The 15,663-nt window shown below is 43.1% G+C and overlaps 1 protein-coding gene and 1 pseudogene across 6 annotated transcripts in view; one reads left to right on the top strand and one right to left on the bottom strand.

Moving 5' to 3' along the window:
- Nucleotides 1-15,663, bottom strand: part of KCNQ5 (potassium voltage-gated channel subfamily Q member 5) — a 247,138-nt gene that overhangs the window by 37,400 nt on the left and 194,075 nt on the right. Inside the window, exon 1 of one of the 5 annotated variants that reach the window (XM_083730163.1) lies at nt 8,368-8,612. The exons of the other annotated variants lie outside the window; for them this stretch is intronic. Within the exon in view, the coding sequence (XP_083586289.1) occupies nt 8,368-8,560 (193 nt within the window). The 5' untranslated portion in view covers nt 8,561-8,612. Of the gene's footprint in view, nt 1-8,367; nt 8,613-15,663 lie in introns of those variants that run through there. 5 annotated transcript variants of the gene reach the window in all.
- Nucleotides 9,312-10,182, top strand: LOC310840636 (mpv17-like protein 2 pseudogene; annotated as a pseudogene). The gene has a single exon. The product of its transcript is annotated as a mpv17-like protein 2 pseudogene (transcript).

Below are 15,663 nucleotides of genomic sequence, written 5' to 3'. Positions count from 1 at the left end.
TAACAACAACATCCCTATAAATGCAAAAAATACAATACTATAAAATGTTGCATTGACCAGTGCTAAGTTCTATCAAAAGAAATGCCCCTTTACTCAATTTACAAAAATACACACTTTACAAGAATACATAATACACAATCATCTAACCCAAGTTCTTAGACAGTCTCCAGTTATTTCAGGCATGTGCTCTACAGTCCTCATCTAATTTGTGTGTGCCAATTTCATGGGACCAAAGTTTTAACTGAAAAGGATCTAATATAAGTATCTCTCACTAAAAGTTCTATGTAGCTCACATACCTAGTATTGGGAACCAGTCAAATTGTAATAATTTGAAGAGTAGCTATTTAATTGGAAGAGCCCACCCTTTTCTGCTCCTGTTAATAGATGGAATTGTTAGCAACACATTTGCCCCCTTTGGCTACCCCTTCACTGAGAATAATCGGGAGCAGTGATCATAACTGAAAATGCACCACAGGGATGGAATCATCATGCTGATGCAATAAATTTATAGCAGCAATTCTTGTATTAGATTAGCATTCTGCTGACATACTAGCTTTTCATTGGCAAAGCTTTTATGTAGGAAGGTACAATTCCTTCATCTGAAATTTGAAAGTCCAGGAAAGGGTGTATAGCATGCTTTGCTTATATATTTGAATCATTTTACTTTAGATTAGCATCTATTCCAGTCTCAATCTAAACCCACTGACATGGGAGTGACAGCTTAATCTTATGTTTATCTACTCAGAAATAAGTCCCACAATGCACAATAGGGTTTACTTCCTACTAAGTGTTTTAAGATTTGCCAGTGTCATATTGGGAAGCAAAATACTGTATTTATTGGGACAAACAAATGTTTACAATGCAGCATGTGAGCTTTTGAGTTCACAGTATTCTATTTCAGACTAGATGAACTGCCACATGACTATTTGTTGATACTAATAAATTTAATATTTTACTGACGTTATGAATTTGTTATAATGGACCAGTGGAGCTATCTGATTTAATATATGTCCATGGAGCTTACTTTCATGGAGCTTACTTCCCTGTTCTAGCCACATTTCAAATCATTTGTACCTTTCCCCAAGCAAAGTGTTGATAATGAAAAAGCTACCTGTTTTGTTATCTTATAGGCAGGGCAATGGACCTGTTATTGCCATGTCCTGAGTTTCAGATGCTTTATTGTAGCTCCCTTATTGTAGCTGCTTGCCCTATTGTAGCTGCTCCCCCCCCAAAAAAAAAAATATCTATGGGACTATTTAATCATGTTCTTAATGAAGCCCTGAAATGGGAATGTTTTCTAAGGTAAGCTACCTTTCCCTGTGCTGATTCTGGAATTCCCCACAAGATCCACTTATCCCAAGTGATTCCATAATTCAGAGGTTACCAAAGCAGGAGAGTCACATTGCTCTAATAACCATCTTACTGTCTTGGGAGATGACAGCCAACTCTTGAAATACAACCCTCAGTACACCAAAGGTCTGAGATGGATGAGTGTTGAAAGCATTTTGCACCTTTCAGAAACTGGCGTTTAGATTAAATTTAGAGCTTTCGCATGTCCTGAAAAAACTAAAAGTGACTGGGTTTTTTGGGGGTGGGGTGGGAAAAATTCTATGCTATTTCTAGATAAAGATCAAATTCAATGGGAGCAGAGGTGGTAAAATTTGTTCCAAATAACCTTTCAATGCAGAAAGTCGTACACTGATGTGCTTGTAGATGAGGTTATTGTCCTCATGGAATAAATTCCACATGTGGAATAGAACCTCCCCTCCCTCTCCTCTCCCAGCAACCCCCCCCCCCCCAAAAGCTGGGGGAACCACTAGGGCAGATATGGAAAGGGAAGGAGCAGGAGACAAGATTCCATTGTGCAGTTGGAAGTCATTCCACGAGTCCAATGACTTCGTTATACACAACCCGTGATTTGTGTGTGTATGTAAAAAATTGACAAGCAAAATACAGATAGACTTTGAATTGTTTATGTTTCAGTTTCTTTGTTAATTGCACAGTTGTATTTGCGGGTTTTTTTAAAATAAAAAAAAAGGTTAAACAAGATTTTAAACCAGCATTAAACAGGCTTTTCATCATTCTGGACTCTGAATTTACCCCACAATTTTAACTATTATTTTTCACACAAACTACTGGAACAGTCACAGCTAGTTTGAATGTTGTGTGTTGGCCTTTTCATAAGCTTGAATTATAGAGCTATCTCATTGTGTAGTGGGCTTGGCTACTCTGAGCAGATTTAGGGATTGTAATTCAAAACCATTAGACTTTTAAGCCTTGTTCTGAGGGCAACTTGTGTGTGAGGTGACTTTGCCCAGCAGCATGGGCCCAGAAAGCAGTGTGTGTGTGTAATGCTGCATCTCTTTGCAACTCTTGTGAGGTCTCACAGAATGCTGGGCATCCTGCACGATTTTGGGATATGCAAGAGGAGCCAAGAGCTTAAAAGGCCTCACCCATGAGGATTTGTGGCCATTTTGCCCTACAAGCTTCCCACGCACCTCCTCTTGGTGCTAGAGTCTCACTGAACTAACTACCCGGGTCACTGCTTTACAAGGCCAGAAAGAAGTTTTTTCCTTCCAAACTTGAGTTGGCCCTCAGTTGGAGTTTTTTCTGCCTTTCCCTCAGTGACATAAAGCTTTGCTTACATTAGGTGCTGAGATAATTCTGTACTTTTGTGGGGCAAAAATGGCATAGGGCAAGATCAGCATAGTAAAGGGGCTCCCATAAGGGGCCTGAGGAAAGGGTTGACTAAGGCATGCTACCTGGCTGGAATTTTTCACCCTGGCCGCCCAGTGAGAACCTGGATGCCTGGCTTGCACCACATCGGGGTTCAACACTGGGTGATCACCACGGATGGGATAAGGGTGGGGTGCCATGCTCTGCCATTCCACCAGCATGGGCTGACTGGAATGAGGCAATAATCCTTGCCTTACTGCGATGGCAGCCCTGCTTATCTGCTGTAGTCATTAAAGTTTCAACCTGATTTCACCCATCACTGCTGCCCTGTTTCAGTTATTACACTGCTCTCATGGGTCACATAATGTATTGTCTTTCTATACATATGTGTAAGAGAAGAAGGTTCATCATTTTATAAAACTGCTGTTAGTAGTCCTTCCAAAAGGATTCCATATGCCACCTTCATGTTATTGTTAAGGTATTTATGGATTGCACGTTACTAATTTTCACACTGGTTATTTATTTTGTGCACAGATGGTACGCTTATGTTATTCCGGGCTTTTATAGATTTTTGCTTCCATACTGATTTTATTTATTGTCTACTGATATTTGCTTGCCTGATAATAGACATGTGTTGAAATGTGTTGGGAATTTCAGCCATAAGTTCTTTGTGGTTTCTGACTTAGAAGTGGCTATTTTTATTGCGGCTGCCCGCTCCTTATTTGCTTTTGACATTATTTCTCAAATGTGCACTAAAACCTGTAGTTGCTTTCCTAACATACTTCATGTGGCATCCAGGGAATTTGCATTCTACAAACACTACACTGCTGGCTTTGCAGGTGATATTCTGTTTACTGTACTGAGGCTGGTTAGTCATTCTCTTTCTTAAGGAGCTGGTTGCCCTAGTATTACTTCAGTTCTTAGCTTGTGTAGGTCTGGAGCCACCTTCCCCAACCTGGTGTTGTCCAGGTGTTTTGAACCACAACTCCCATATGCCCAAGCCAGCATGGTCAGGGATGGTGGGAGTTGTAGTCCAACAATACCTACAAGCCTCTGTGTCTTAACCAATTTTCTCAGGAAGGGAGTCTGAGGAACTGAGGCATATAGTAGCAAAGAGAGACAAAATTCTAGGCTCTCCAAAAAGAAAAGCCCTGCCTAACCTTTTGTGAGAGTGTCAACAAGGATATGTACAGGAGTATATGTTGTGTTCTTAAATTTTCAAAAAGCTTTCAAAAGCTAAAAGCAGTCGTGAGATGAAGGAGCAGGTCCTCTTATTGATTGGTAACAGGTTAAAAACCAAAAAGCACATTTATCACAATGGAAGGATTTGCCACAAGAGCTCAGTATTGGGATCTCTGCTTCCTTAATTGCAGTTAAATGACCTGATTGGCAGAGGGGAGCAGTAATGAGGTGATAATGAGTTTGCTTATTGTTCAGGATGGTGAAAACAAAAGAAGATTGTGAGGGGCTCCAAAAGGAGCTTTCCAAAATAGGTGAATGGCAAATGTGATTCAATGTAAGCAAGTGTAAAGTTATGCACACTGGAGCGAGACACCCTAACATCATATATATGCTTATGGGGTCTGAACTGGGTGTTCCTTCAATTGCTTAAACCACCCACTTCAGACCTGAGGTAGTTTTCATTGAAGTTGCAAAAACATTTCAATCTGCAGATGATGTTTTTGTGTGTGTTCTGGAGGAATTCCATTTTAAATGAATGTGAGCATCAGTGGGTTGATTGTAAAGATCTGTGACTATCTTGTTTTTTATGTGACAAGAAGAACATCCGATATGATTTGTAATGACTCTATTAAGTGCACATTTGATGGTGGGATGGATGGTTGGTATCATTCTTAAATTGTTCCAAACTTTTGTTGCTCGTGGTCCAGATGACAAAGGATGTCATAAATGCATCGCCAACAAATGAGCAGCTTGTTGGTGGGCTCCTTAACTATGACTTGTTCAGGCTTCTCAAAAATAAATTGACATAAAATGGAGCCATGCAGATGCCCAGGAGCAAACTTAACTAAGTCATCGTTAAAGAGCCCACCAACAAGCTGCTAATATGGTGGTGATACATTGGTGACATCTTTGTATTGGTGAACAGACTCGGTAGCAAAGGAATGCTAGAACTTACTTAAGGAGTTATTTTCAACTAAGTTACACTCAGAGTAGGCCCAATGAAAACAATGCACTTGTTAGTCATGTCCATGAATTCTAATGAGCCTCCTCTAAATCTACTGCACAGAACCAAAGAAAAATATTACCGTAACTCTGTCCCGCCATCAAAGTTACATGCAACAACACCACTGAAAATTAATATAGCCCTTTCCTGGATGATAGTCTTGTCATCAAGCAAAACAAAGTAACCACAAACAATTCATGCAAACTACTGGCCTTCCATTTGCACAAACAAAATATGTCAAAACAGTGTTCAGATTCCTATATCCTGCCCAACATTTACTTTTAGATGTTTTACATGTAGCACTTTTCTGTTTTTTAAAAACATTTTTTTTATTAAAGATTTCTTGGTTTACAAAAGTATGTGCAATGTCTCTTCTTTCTACAGATCAGTTTCATTTGTTGAGACATTAGTGTTACATTAGGAAGAACAGGGGGGAAGAGGTGGAGGAAGCCATGGTGAGTGGGGTGGAGTCGGATGGCGATGTTTCTGTTTTACTTAATGTATGTTTGGGGTTTTGTGTCAGCATCGTTTGTGCAGGTTCTCTTTGCTGTTCGCTTGTTTTCCTTTGGTGGTGAGGCAGGTTGGGGCTGGCCTAGGGTGTGGTTGTTTGTTTGTGATTGGCTGTGGTGATCTTTGTTTTCGTGTGTGAGTGGGATGGGTGGGTGTTTTTGGATCAGGTTAGCCATATTGATTTGTATGCTGTTGGTGGATTCTTCTTGCTGTCTTGTTGGGCTGTGTATGTAATAAAGGGGAGCCATTTTTCTCTGTTGAAGAAACTGGATTTATCTGCTTAAAGCCAGACAAGTTATGATTAATCATCACCTACTAGTAAAAAGTAATTGGCAAGGTATCTTCAGGAAATTCTCTGAATAAATGGCTCTGTCTTGATTTTTGCAGATGTTGTCATTTTAGCCAAAAAGTCTCTTGAGTTCTCAAGAACATATACAATACTCTCTGGATGGAAATCCTGTTAATTATCAACATGGGAAATATTAATTACCCAGCCTCTTCAGTTTTACAATTTTGTTTCAAGTTGCAAGACAACTTAGTGTTTTATGATATAAGAAACTAAAGTGGCTTAGATTTCATAATAATCCTGAGTAACAACTTGGACTGGGATGTGAAAATTGATTTGAGCTATTGCTGTGCAATACAATAATAGTGTTCTCTGGTAGCAAAAATTCGGGGGGAGGGGAGGGTGCTATATTTGAATTACCTACTCAATGGGAATTTTTGGAATGCATCTCTTAGCACTCAGTGCACTTCAAACTATCTTTAATAACGTGGAAGAAAGCAATTTCAAGAGGCCATTACCCCAAATATTATTGCTTTTTGGTCTGTCCCCCCCAAATGGGGACAGCTATTCACCTTGGTTTGTAAGTCATCATAGTTCTACTCAGAGTAAATCCATGCCCATTAATTCCAATGCCTCTACCCCTGAGTATGATTCACAACCCTTTGTGTTAAAAGGAAAACGCAGACCACTTGTTAAACTGAATTGGCTGAAATAAATAATCCAGGATAGAAAGAAGCCTGTAGGAGTCCACAAAATTGTCATGTATGCTGGTAAGCGGATGGTCTTTTCCCTCCCGACAGCAGCCTCACACAACTCATGGGATGCTATTACAGAGCCCTCAAATTTTTATAACCAAACTTGCTTCAAAATAGGGGTGGAGAACATTTTTCACCCAAGGGCCTCATTTCCCTCTGGGCAACCTTCTCGAGACCATGTGCCAGTGGTGGGCAGGGCCAGAGGCCACTATCTGTCCACTATCTAGACAAGCACTATCTAGACAAGCAAGAGGCATGTTCAGAGTTCAAGGACATATTCCAGCCGGACAAAAACACTTGAGGTGTGAAGCAGGGCTAATGAGGGATGTGGCCTGGGGCCAGATAGAGAGGTCTGGGGGCCACATTCAGCACCTAGGCCTGAGGTTCCACACCTCTGCTTTAAAAGATAACAAGTCCCCATCCTGCCAGATGGAATTACCAAAGGCTTGCAAAGAGACATATTTATGGGAAGGCAAACTGGAGTAGCTCAGCAAATCTGAGGCAGTAGCAATGAGCATGCCCAGACACTGTGAAGACTGTGAACATTTTGCAAGCTGAGTTCCAGCCAGCTCCCTCTTTCACTTTCCGTTGCTGAGTTCAACTGCTACCCCTTTGGCTCATGCACACAGGCAAATCCAGGAAAATCCAGCCTGTGGTACTTACTGACAAGCTTAGACACTTCTGCTCAGAAGTAAATCCCACCGAGTGCAAAACATCAACAAAACAAAAAAAAATTCCCCCAGGTAGATGGATCTACTGGGTGTTCAGGAGAAGATGGGTGAGTTATTGGGGCTGCCCTACCACTTAAAATATCCCATTAAAGCAAGTTCCCCTAAAGTCAACCTCAGTCCTGCAGTTGCAAGGAGGCAGCCTGACAAAGTAAGGCAAATCTTCCTCGCCCCACTCCCTCAGGCTTTCCCCTCACCTGTCCTGACAGAGAGAAAAAAGGACAGGAGATAATATTCTCCCCAGCTTCAGCAAAGTCTTAAACACCTCCGAGTGTGCATATACAACAACAACAACAACAACAATCTTTATTACGGCCCAGAGACTCAACAAAACATTACAAATCAATACAGAGTTCATACAGCCTACCTCCAGGTGCATATGCTGATGTTAGTGACTCAAAGGATTGCATATTCCTATGCTGTAGCAAGCTGGCCCAACAAAATACTTAACTGCCTCAGTTGTATCTCTTATTCTGATATTAAAATAGTGAAATATGTGCTTATACCAACCAAACACTACATGCATTTTCAGGTACATATTTACAGAAATACACACAGGATGATGTCCAACAAAGCCATACTCAGATTCATGAGTATCAATGGACCTACTCTAAGGTATTTTAAGTTATGTGGAATATGAAACATCCACAAATAGGTCATTTCCCACCTGCATTGCTGCAGCATGTTACATAGAACTGGGTGGGAAACCATTTTCTGCCTGAGGGATGCATACTTTTGTGGCCACATCCCAATGCAGGGCACAGCCAGAAGCAAACATAGGCGTGTCAGGAGACAAAGAGTGGTTAGAATAATGGATGTTATTTTTACCTGTGTATAATAGACTAAATCCCAGATTTGTCTGCCAGGCCCTGCCCTGGCTCTTTAATTCTTGAAAGCTCTAGCTAGCAAAGGAATTCTGTAGCCCATCTATCAACGTTGGCTCTTCTATTTTCCAAACGCCTTCCAAGCCCAGTTCACTTTGCTGCACGTGGCAGGACAGAATTTCAAACAAATACATGCTCTCCCAAGCCCACATTCCCAGCATGTTCACACTCCTGTCTCGGCTACGTCTATGCTGGCTTGGTCATGCCCACAGAATGGAAGGTGGCTGGGTTCCCAAGAACATGCTCTACAGTGAGCTGGTGTCAGGTAGGCAGACCTGTTGGCAGACCAACTCTGTGCTATAAAGAGGTCTGCAAATGTGACAGGAAGGCTGGCAACACCAACCTTGCCACGCAGGAATCCCTTGCGGACAACTGCGGTGCCTGGAGACAGACAGGTTGCCTATCCATAGCATGGACCAGAGGCAAAATGACTGCTGGGAGGAGAACAGAGAGAGGAAACGCCATGGTGCCTCTGCAGAAGCACAACTGGAGGCCTTCATCTGCCCCAGCCGCAACAAAGCTTGTCTCTTCCGCATCGGTCTCTGCAGCCACAGCAGACGCTTCCAACAGCTTGACCTCACCCCCTAAGGTGCACTCTTCCATTGCCCCCCGAATCCTCCTCCAGAACTGAAAGTGAGAGCCACTCCTTTATGAGGGTAAGATCACCTAAGGCCCACTGGGCTACTTCTCTTCTTTTTGGGGTGTGGAGGTGGGTAGAGAGGGGTTACACAACCACAAATGATTGTACAAAGAAGAAGCAGCAGCCCAGTGGTCAGGGAAAAGAGTGAAAACATTTTTTCACCTGAAATAGCCAGGAAGTTCTGAAAACCTTTCCTAGCTATTTTCCAACTTATTGTAGTTGTTTTTAATGGGATGCTATTATATCGAATTTGAATCTCTAAAAACTTGGCTATAATTTGCTTTGTATAGGTCTTCATAATGAAAGCTGAAGGTTATTTTGTTTGTTTGTGATTGTAAGTTGTTTTGTATGCTTTCTTTAGTGGAAAAGCAACTACTTTATAGGTATCCTGTTCAGGGTCATCGATCAAGGGCCCAATTAAGATAAAGTGCATTTACGTTTTGTTGAAATAAAAAGGATGTAAGCAAAGTAAAAGTTTCTTTTCTTTGGACTGCTCATCTTAAGTGATGTAAGAAACAACTATATTTACATGTACCTGTTCAGTTGATGCAATTTACTTTTCTGCTACATGTGTGCTGTGCAAGATGCTGAAGATCAGCCATGACATCATAATAAAGCACAAAAGTAAAATTCTTCATTAGAATACTATGATGTATTTCCTGTGACTCATCATACATGCCTGCTGTAACATCATTCTTCCTCAGGTCCTCACAATGAAATAATCCTAAAAGCACAATGCAACCACCCCTGAAAAATAATACCTTCAGTCTGGGAAAGGAAGGCTGAAAGTTCAGAAAAATGCTCTCAACATAGTTACCAGATCTGCATGCATTTGTTTCAGAGGAGAAAGAGAGGAAGATGCGGGCCCGTATTATACAACAGCTAGCCGCAATGGCCCGCTTCTATGCACCATTGTTTGGAGGGCGGAACCTTATCATTACCAATACAGTGAGTAGCGGTTTATTGCTGGGAATTGCAGATCTAGTCCAGCAGTCTTTGGAACGAAGGCAAAATCCCAAACACAAGTGGGATGTTGAACGTGCATCTCACATGTTTATAACGGGATGCACCATGGGACCGCCCCTACATTACTGGTACACCTTGGTAGACAAACTAACCCCGAGAAAAGGCCTTGGACACATCAAAGTTGTCATCATCAAGGTAACAATAGATCAGCTTTTTGCTCCATTTTTCGGGTGCTGGTATTTCATGACAATGGGACTACTTCAAGGTCACACTGTGGCAGCCAGCTGGAAGGAATTTAAGGAGAAATTCCCGGAGTATTTCTTAGCAGAACTCACTGTGTGGCCAGCAGCTCAGATGGTCAATTTCCTATTTCTTGCCCCTCGCTATCGAGTGCTATTTGTGAATGTAGTGACCTTGGGGTGGAACATATATCTTTCATATCTCAAACACAGAAGTTGAGGACTGCAAGGAACTGGAAGCAGAAAAGTGAAGCACAAGTATACTTCTCTGGACTGAATGTGTTGGCTCAAAATACAAACAGATTTGATACTGCCCCCCTTGGAATTTTATTGTTACAGTCTGTGCATTTTTTCTTTTTTTAGATAAAAAGGTGTCGGTACTCACCATAAAATTGTTACAGTAAATGCCACACTTTTAACATGTGGGGGGAAAGGCACTGTGTTCCCTGGAGTACCCCCAGAAAACAAAAGCACTGGTTGCAGTCCTTTTCACAAAAAGCAAGGTAGAATAATGTTTCCCTATCCTAGTTTCCCCATGTTTTTTTTTTTAAATTAAACATAATTCATTTATTTCATAAAAATTATATACTGATTGATTGCAAAAAGAAAACCCTTAAAGATGGTTTACAAACAGAATAAAGAAGAAGAAGAAGAAGAAGAGGAGGAGTAGTTTAGAATTGATATCCCACTTTATCACTCCCCTTCAGGAGTCTCAAAGCGGCTAACATTCTCCTTTCCCTTCCTCTCCCACAACAAACACTCTGTGAGGTGAGTGGGGCTGAGAGACTTCAAAGAAGTGTGACTGGCCCAAGGTCACCCAGCAGCTGCATGTGGAGGAGCGGAGACGCGAACCCGGTTTCCCAGATTACGAGTCTACCGCTCTTAACCACTACACCTTACTGGCTCTGATAAAATCATCAGTAAAATCCATTAGAAACAACTATTCAAAATACTGTACACAAGACTAGGTTAAGAATCCACTTCTAAACTGAACAAGGGACTCCCTTGTATTCAATCATCTCAAAAAATTATATGCCTTTTTCCAGCTATTAGCAACTGCTCAAAGACATTTACCTTAATTGATCATTTTTAAAATGTACAAGCACAGGAGAGGTTAAAAACCGAGAATGCAAGTGGTTGTATTGAAAGTAGCCCTCAGGAGAACGTTCCATCAGCCCAAGGATTTCTCCTTGTGAGGGAATGTTCTTCCCATCTCCTCTCCCATCACCCCCTAAATCTCTTCTGGAGGTTCTCCCAACCTTCCAGAGCAGATTTGGAGATTGCTTGTGGTGCATGCAAGAGAGGGAAGTCCCCTTGAGCTGGTGCTAATCCTTGTGCTAGTGCAACAATTTAGTTGGAACACTACCCAGTTATTATTTCTGAGTAAACATACAGTGTAAAGGACTTAAATAGTTGGGGGGGGGGGGGAATCTGCCCCAGGAAATGTATACAATTCAGAATTTTTCAGCCTAGACTGAGTCATAGGGCAAACATTTCAGATGTAAATGTCCCAGGAAACCGAAACAAAGTGCAATAGAGCTTTGTTCCAGGAAACAGAGGGCTTATCTACATTTACGTTTTGTACCACACTTTCCAGGCATAGGTTCTGCTTTAAAGCTCTGTATTTGAGCTTTTTGTCATCCCCCCACCCCCAGTTTCCCCCACAAAAACTCATGCTTTATTGCTCAATCGCAGCAATCATCAATTTGGGTTTCCCATGGATTGACATTTGCTCTGCTCTGATTGGGTGCCAAAGAGCAGGTTTTTGCAGGGAAAGTTCCAGAGCCAAAAAGAAAAAGGCGCCGGGACATACAGCTTTAAAGTGCAGTCCTTGCATGGAAAGAGCGGAGGAAAAGTAAATGTGGATAAGCCTTAATTCAGGGGTCAGCAAGGTTTATCTTGCGTGGGCCGGATCGGTCCCACGGAGATCCTTCCATGGGCCGGAACACGTGCGTGCGTGAGCGCGCCTGCTCACGATTTTCGGCATCTGTGCAGACCCGGTTTTCGGCACTGCAGAAGCAAGTCCCTGCACCACACAGCACGTGAGTGGGCAGCTCGGTTTAGGGGCGGCTCGTGGGCCGGTCAAACGACCTCTGTGGGCCGCTTCCGGCCCATGGGCCTTAGGTTGCTGACCCCTGCCCTAATTCATGTTTGCTCAGTTTATGCAGCTCAGTCTCCTCCTCTGGTTTGGGGACATACTACAAATTATTCTTTCCAGATTTGAACTACTAACACTGCAGTCCAAACCCCCTTTTTGCTGGACTGCACAGGGTTGGGTTGGGTTGGGTTGGGTTGGGCAGAAATGTCCCTCTGATCACCCATGCTGACTCCCACCCAGAGAGAGATGCCAGCATCACTCAGCTAGTGTGGAGCTCCCCATTTTGCCTGCCGCATGTGCGGGTGAGAGTACCATTGGCAGGGTCCCCACTGTCAACAGCCTATGGAAATCACTGAAATGGGTATTGAAGGGTCAGAGAGGGGCTGAGCCAGGCCAGTATCCACTGAATGCTGAGCTGGCCCTACTGCCATCACATGACGGCATTGAGCCCAATTGCCAAAGCAAATCCACAGCAATTTGGCTGCCCACTACATTCTGCCCTGGTGGGAGCAGCATGGCAGTCCCATTACGCATGACAGAGCCTGGATTGCACCCTTACTCTTGATTTAGGAATTCTTGGCTGGAAAAATAGCAGCATCTGAAACATTTGCACCCCTTTCACCCATAAGCACAGGGGCATGGCTGGTCTAAACCCCTGGGCCGTGTGAGGAAGCAGATTTTGTGGTATAAATGGGGTAATTAAAACGGCCAATGGTGTAGTTTATTGTTCTGTGCTTGCCACTGGGTAACAGAATTTTGAGTTTCTGACTCAAGCACCAAAACATCTTGGATCATCTCTGCCTCCAGCTGCTTATTTCTTCATGAACAGCCCCGTGTTGGTGAGAGCATCAGAACTGCTTACATTCTTCTCTTGCCCACTTCCAATCTGTTTCAATTGTGCAACTGCACAGGAGATGGTCCTGGTGGATTGTTCTCACAAGCTGAAGTTGCTGTTGTTGCTTTAATTAAATTTGGGAAGCATTAAAGGAATGGAATAAAGAATAATCGCTTGTCACAATTCAAGAAAGATAACGCATTTCTTTCAAAAACAAGAAACCCACAACATGACTCAACAGTCAGTAAGAAGGAAGGAACAGAAGGCAGGGAATGAACAGCCTCAAGAACCTCACAGCTGGATCCTCCTACAGCAGGATGATTTCCCCAGCTTCATACTGACATGATTGGTACACTGGCTGGTTCTCAAATGCCCTCTTGTCCTGAAGGTATGGCCCAGAACTGAATTAGTTCTGGGGAGGGCTTGCAGGTCTCCACAGATCAGAGGTAAAACACACACCTGAAGGATTAAAGAATAGCTTGCTAATAGCTTACCAAACAGATTAATGTTCAGCGATGCATGCCTTTAGCATAGGAGCAAGCAGAACTGCCATGCAGACTAATTTGCTAAACAGAAGTACTGGCTTGGGTTGAAATTACTATACTCCGGTGGACTCATAAGGAATGCAGAAGAGAGAGAGAGAGAGAGAGAGAGAGAGAGAGAGAGGAAAAAAGGCCCTCTGAATGTACCCTCTGCAAGAAATTTACAGACAGCAACAGCATCTGTAGTTGTTTGCTGGTGGGCTGCTTGAGTCCACTATAAGGCACTGGTACATAGGGTTGGAGGAACCTGAGACTCTTTATTAAAGAGCTTTACTACATAGCAGACTAAAGGTATGGTGTGTGTATTGATGTGCACTAGCTGCGAAGATAGCGTCACTCAATGTGGGGCACTAGCATCATGGCTGGTGCTGCTACCACTTAACAGTAGTAAACTCAGCCCCAGGAACAAACCCGCTGTGCCTCAACCTCTCAAGGGCATCCAGTGTCCTCCCCCCTTCAGTGGTGCTTTGTTGTTGCACCTGTGTCCACATTGACCACATATAAGCCACCTGTGTCCACAATGACCTCCCCACCTGTTTACTATAGCAGCTGACCTAGGAAATTTGCGCTTGGACACAAATGCAAGCAATTGAAAGGCATAATAATATTAGCAGCAAATGTGCCAGCTGTTTTAATATCAGGTGGTGCAAGTAGGGGATGATAGCAAGAAGTTGGGAATGTGGTTAAAACGCCCATGTTAAAATAAAGCACCCAGCATCATAATCATAAGCTTTTAAGAAGACTCTTGTGCCATTCTGCTATTATAAATGCATGAATGCTGCTGCTCAAACTTATAAGTTCATCTATTGTGATCTGAAAAGGTAACAATTATCTAGTGAGGTATAAAGAAGGGAGGGCAGGGGGCGGAGAACCACCTTTCCCATATACACATAACCTCTAATGGAATTTTCTAATTAGCTACAACAGTTCTGTCAGCAGAGAGGACTTTAAATTCACACAATTATTTAAAAGGGGGGATGCTACACTTGCTTTTTCAAAGCCTGACACTCAAAACTGAATGTATCATGCTTTTAATTAGAAATTAATATTTCAATTAATTTAGCATCGGCATGCGCAAGGTAAGAGAGAGGCTCATTTGTAGCCTTGTCTGTGTCAGGCATGTTCATATTTAATCTATTTTGTTTATTACATCTGCATTCCCGCAGCTGCCTCCAAGAACAGCTAGGAATGGTTGTCCCTCATTTTGTTGAGGAAGGTTAGGCTGAGAGATACTGACCCCAAGAGCTTGCCAGGCAATATCAGTAGCAACTCAGCCAGCCAGCCCTTCTCGTCCTGCACCTCTTTTTCCACAGCAGGCACCCAGGAAGTAGAAAGATCGAATAGCAGTGCCCCTTGCAAGTTCTTAGGCACCTCCATTTTCTTGTCCTCTTCGCCATCCTCCACAGCTGTTTCCAAGGGTTAATCAGGTGTAGCTTCTTGGGGTGCTTTCTTCTTCCACCACTTGCACCCCAAGAGTAAGAGAGATATCAATCAGCAGCCCCTCCTCAGCTTTAGCCAGCTTGGTATCTTTTTCTTCCGCCGCTGGCTCTTGGCATGGAGTCACACTTTATTCTCCCTGGAGACTTCTCCCCCACACTTTCAGCTGCTGCTGCATCTGCTGCTCATGGTCTCACATCTGCTCCCATTGTTGCCTTTGGTGCTCAGGCATCAGCTTCAACTGCAAAGACTGCTGTTATTCCTTCCTCCATTTTTGACTTCTAGGCCTTCTCTCCAGGAAACACAGATCCCACTTCTAACACCAGTGTTACAAAAGCCCAGCACTTGTCCCTCTCTCTGCCAAGCCGTGGCAAAGGTGCATGGGATCTCAGGCACGCACACGGGGCCTTGTGTACCTTTCGAGGGTAGAAGACATGGTGGAGACTGTTGTGCTTTAAGAAATACGGTTTATTCACCTACTTACATCCTCTGTCTGCTTGGAGGGGATTCAGATCTTACAGCATGGCCCAAAGCTTTGCAGGCAGTCTTTCCTTCATCCTCACCAAGATGGATCTTCCCTTTCTTCTTCTCAGAAGCCAGAGCCCTCCCCCAGAGAAGTTACCCTGGCAACCTTCCAAATATCCAGTCTCTGGTCACACCTGGGGCAAGGAGTTGTTGAGGACCCTCAATGGCTATTGTAATGCTAACAGCTCTGCTCTTCCCTCAGCCTGCCCAGGAATCCCCTTGCAGCTTATATTCTCCCTGCGTATCACAAAGAACCCCAAATCCTGGCATTTATTCATTTCTAGGATTTACCCCAAATCTCTAGCAATATGAATTAAGCCCATGACTCCCCAATCTTAGCATTCCACTTTGGATCAG

This window comes from Podarcis gaigeae (assembly GCF_964106915.1).
Source record: "Podarcis gaigeae genome assembly, chromosome: 3".
NCBI lineage: Eukaryota > Metazoa > Chordata > Lepidosauria > Squamata > Lacertidae > Podarcis > Podarcis gaigeae.
This window is presented reverse-complemented; position numbering and strand designations above follow the sequence as displayed.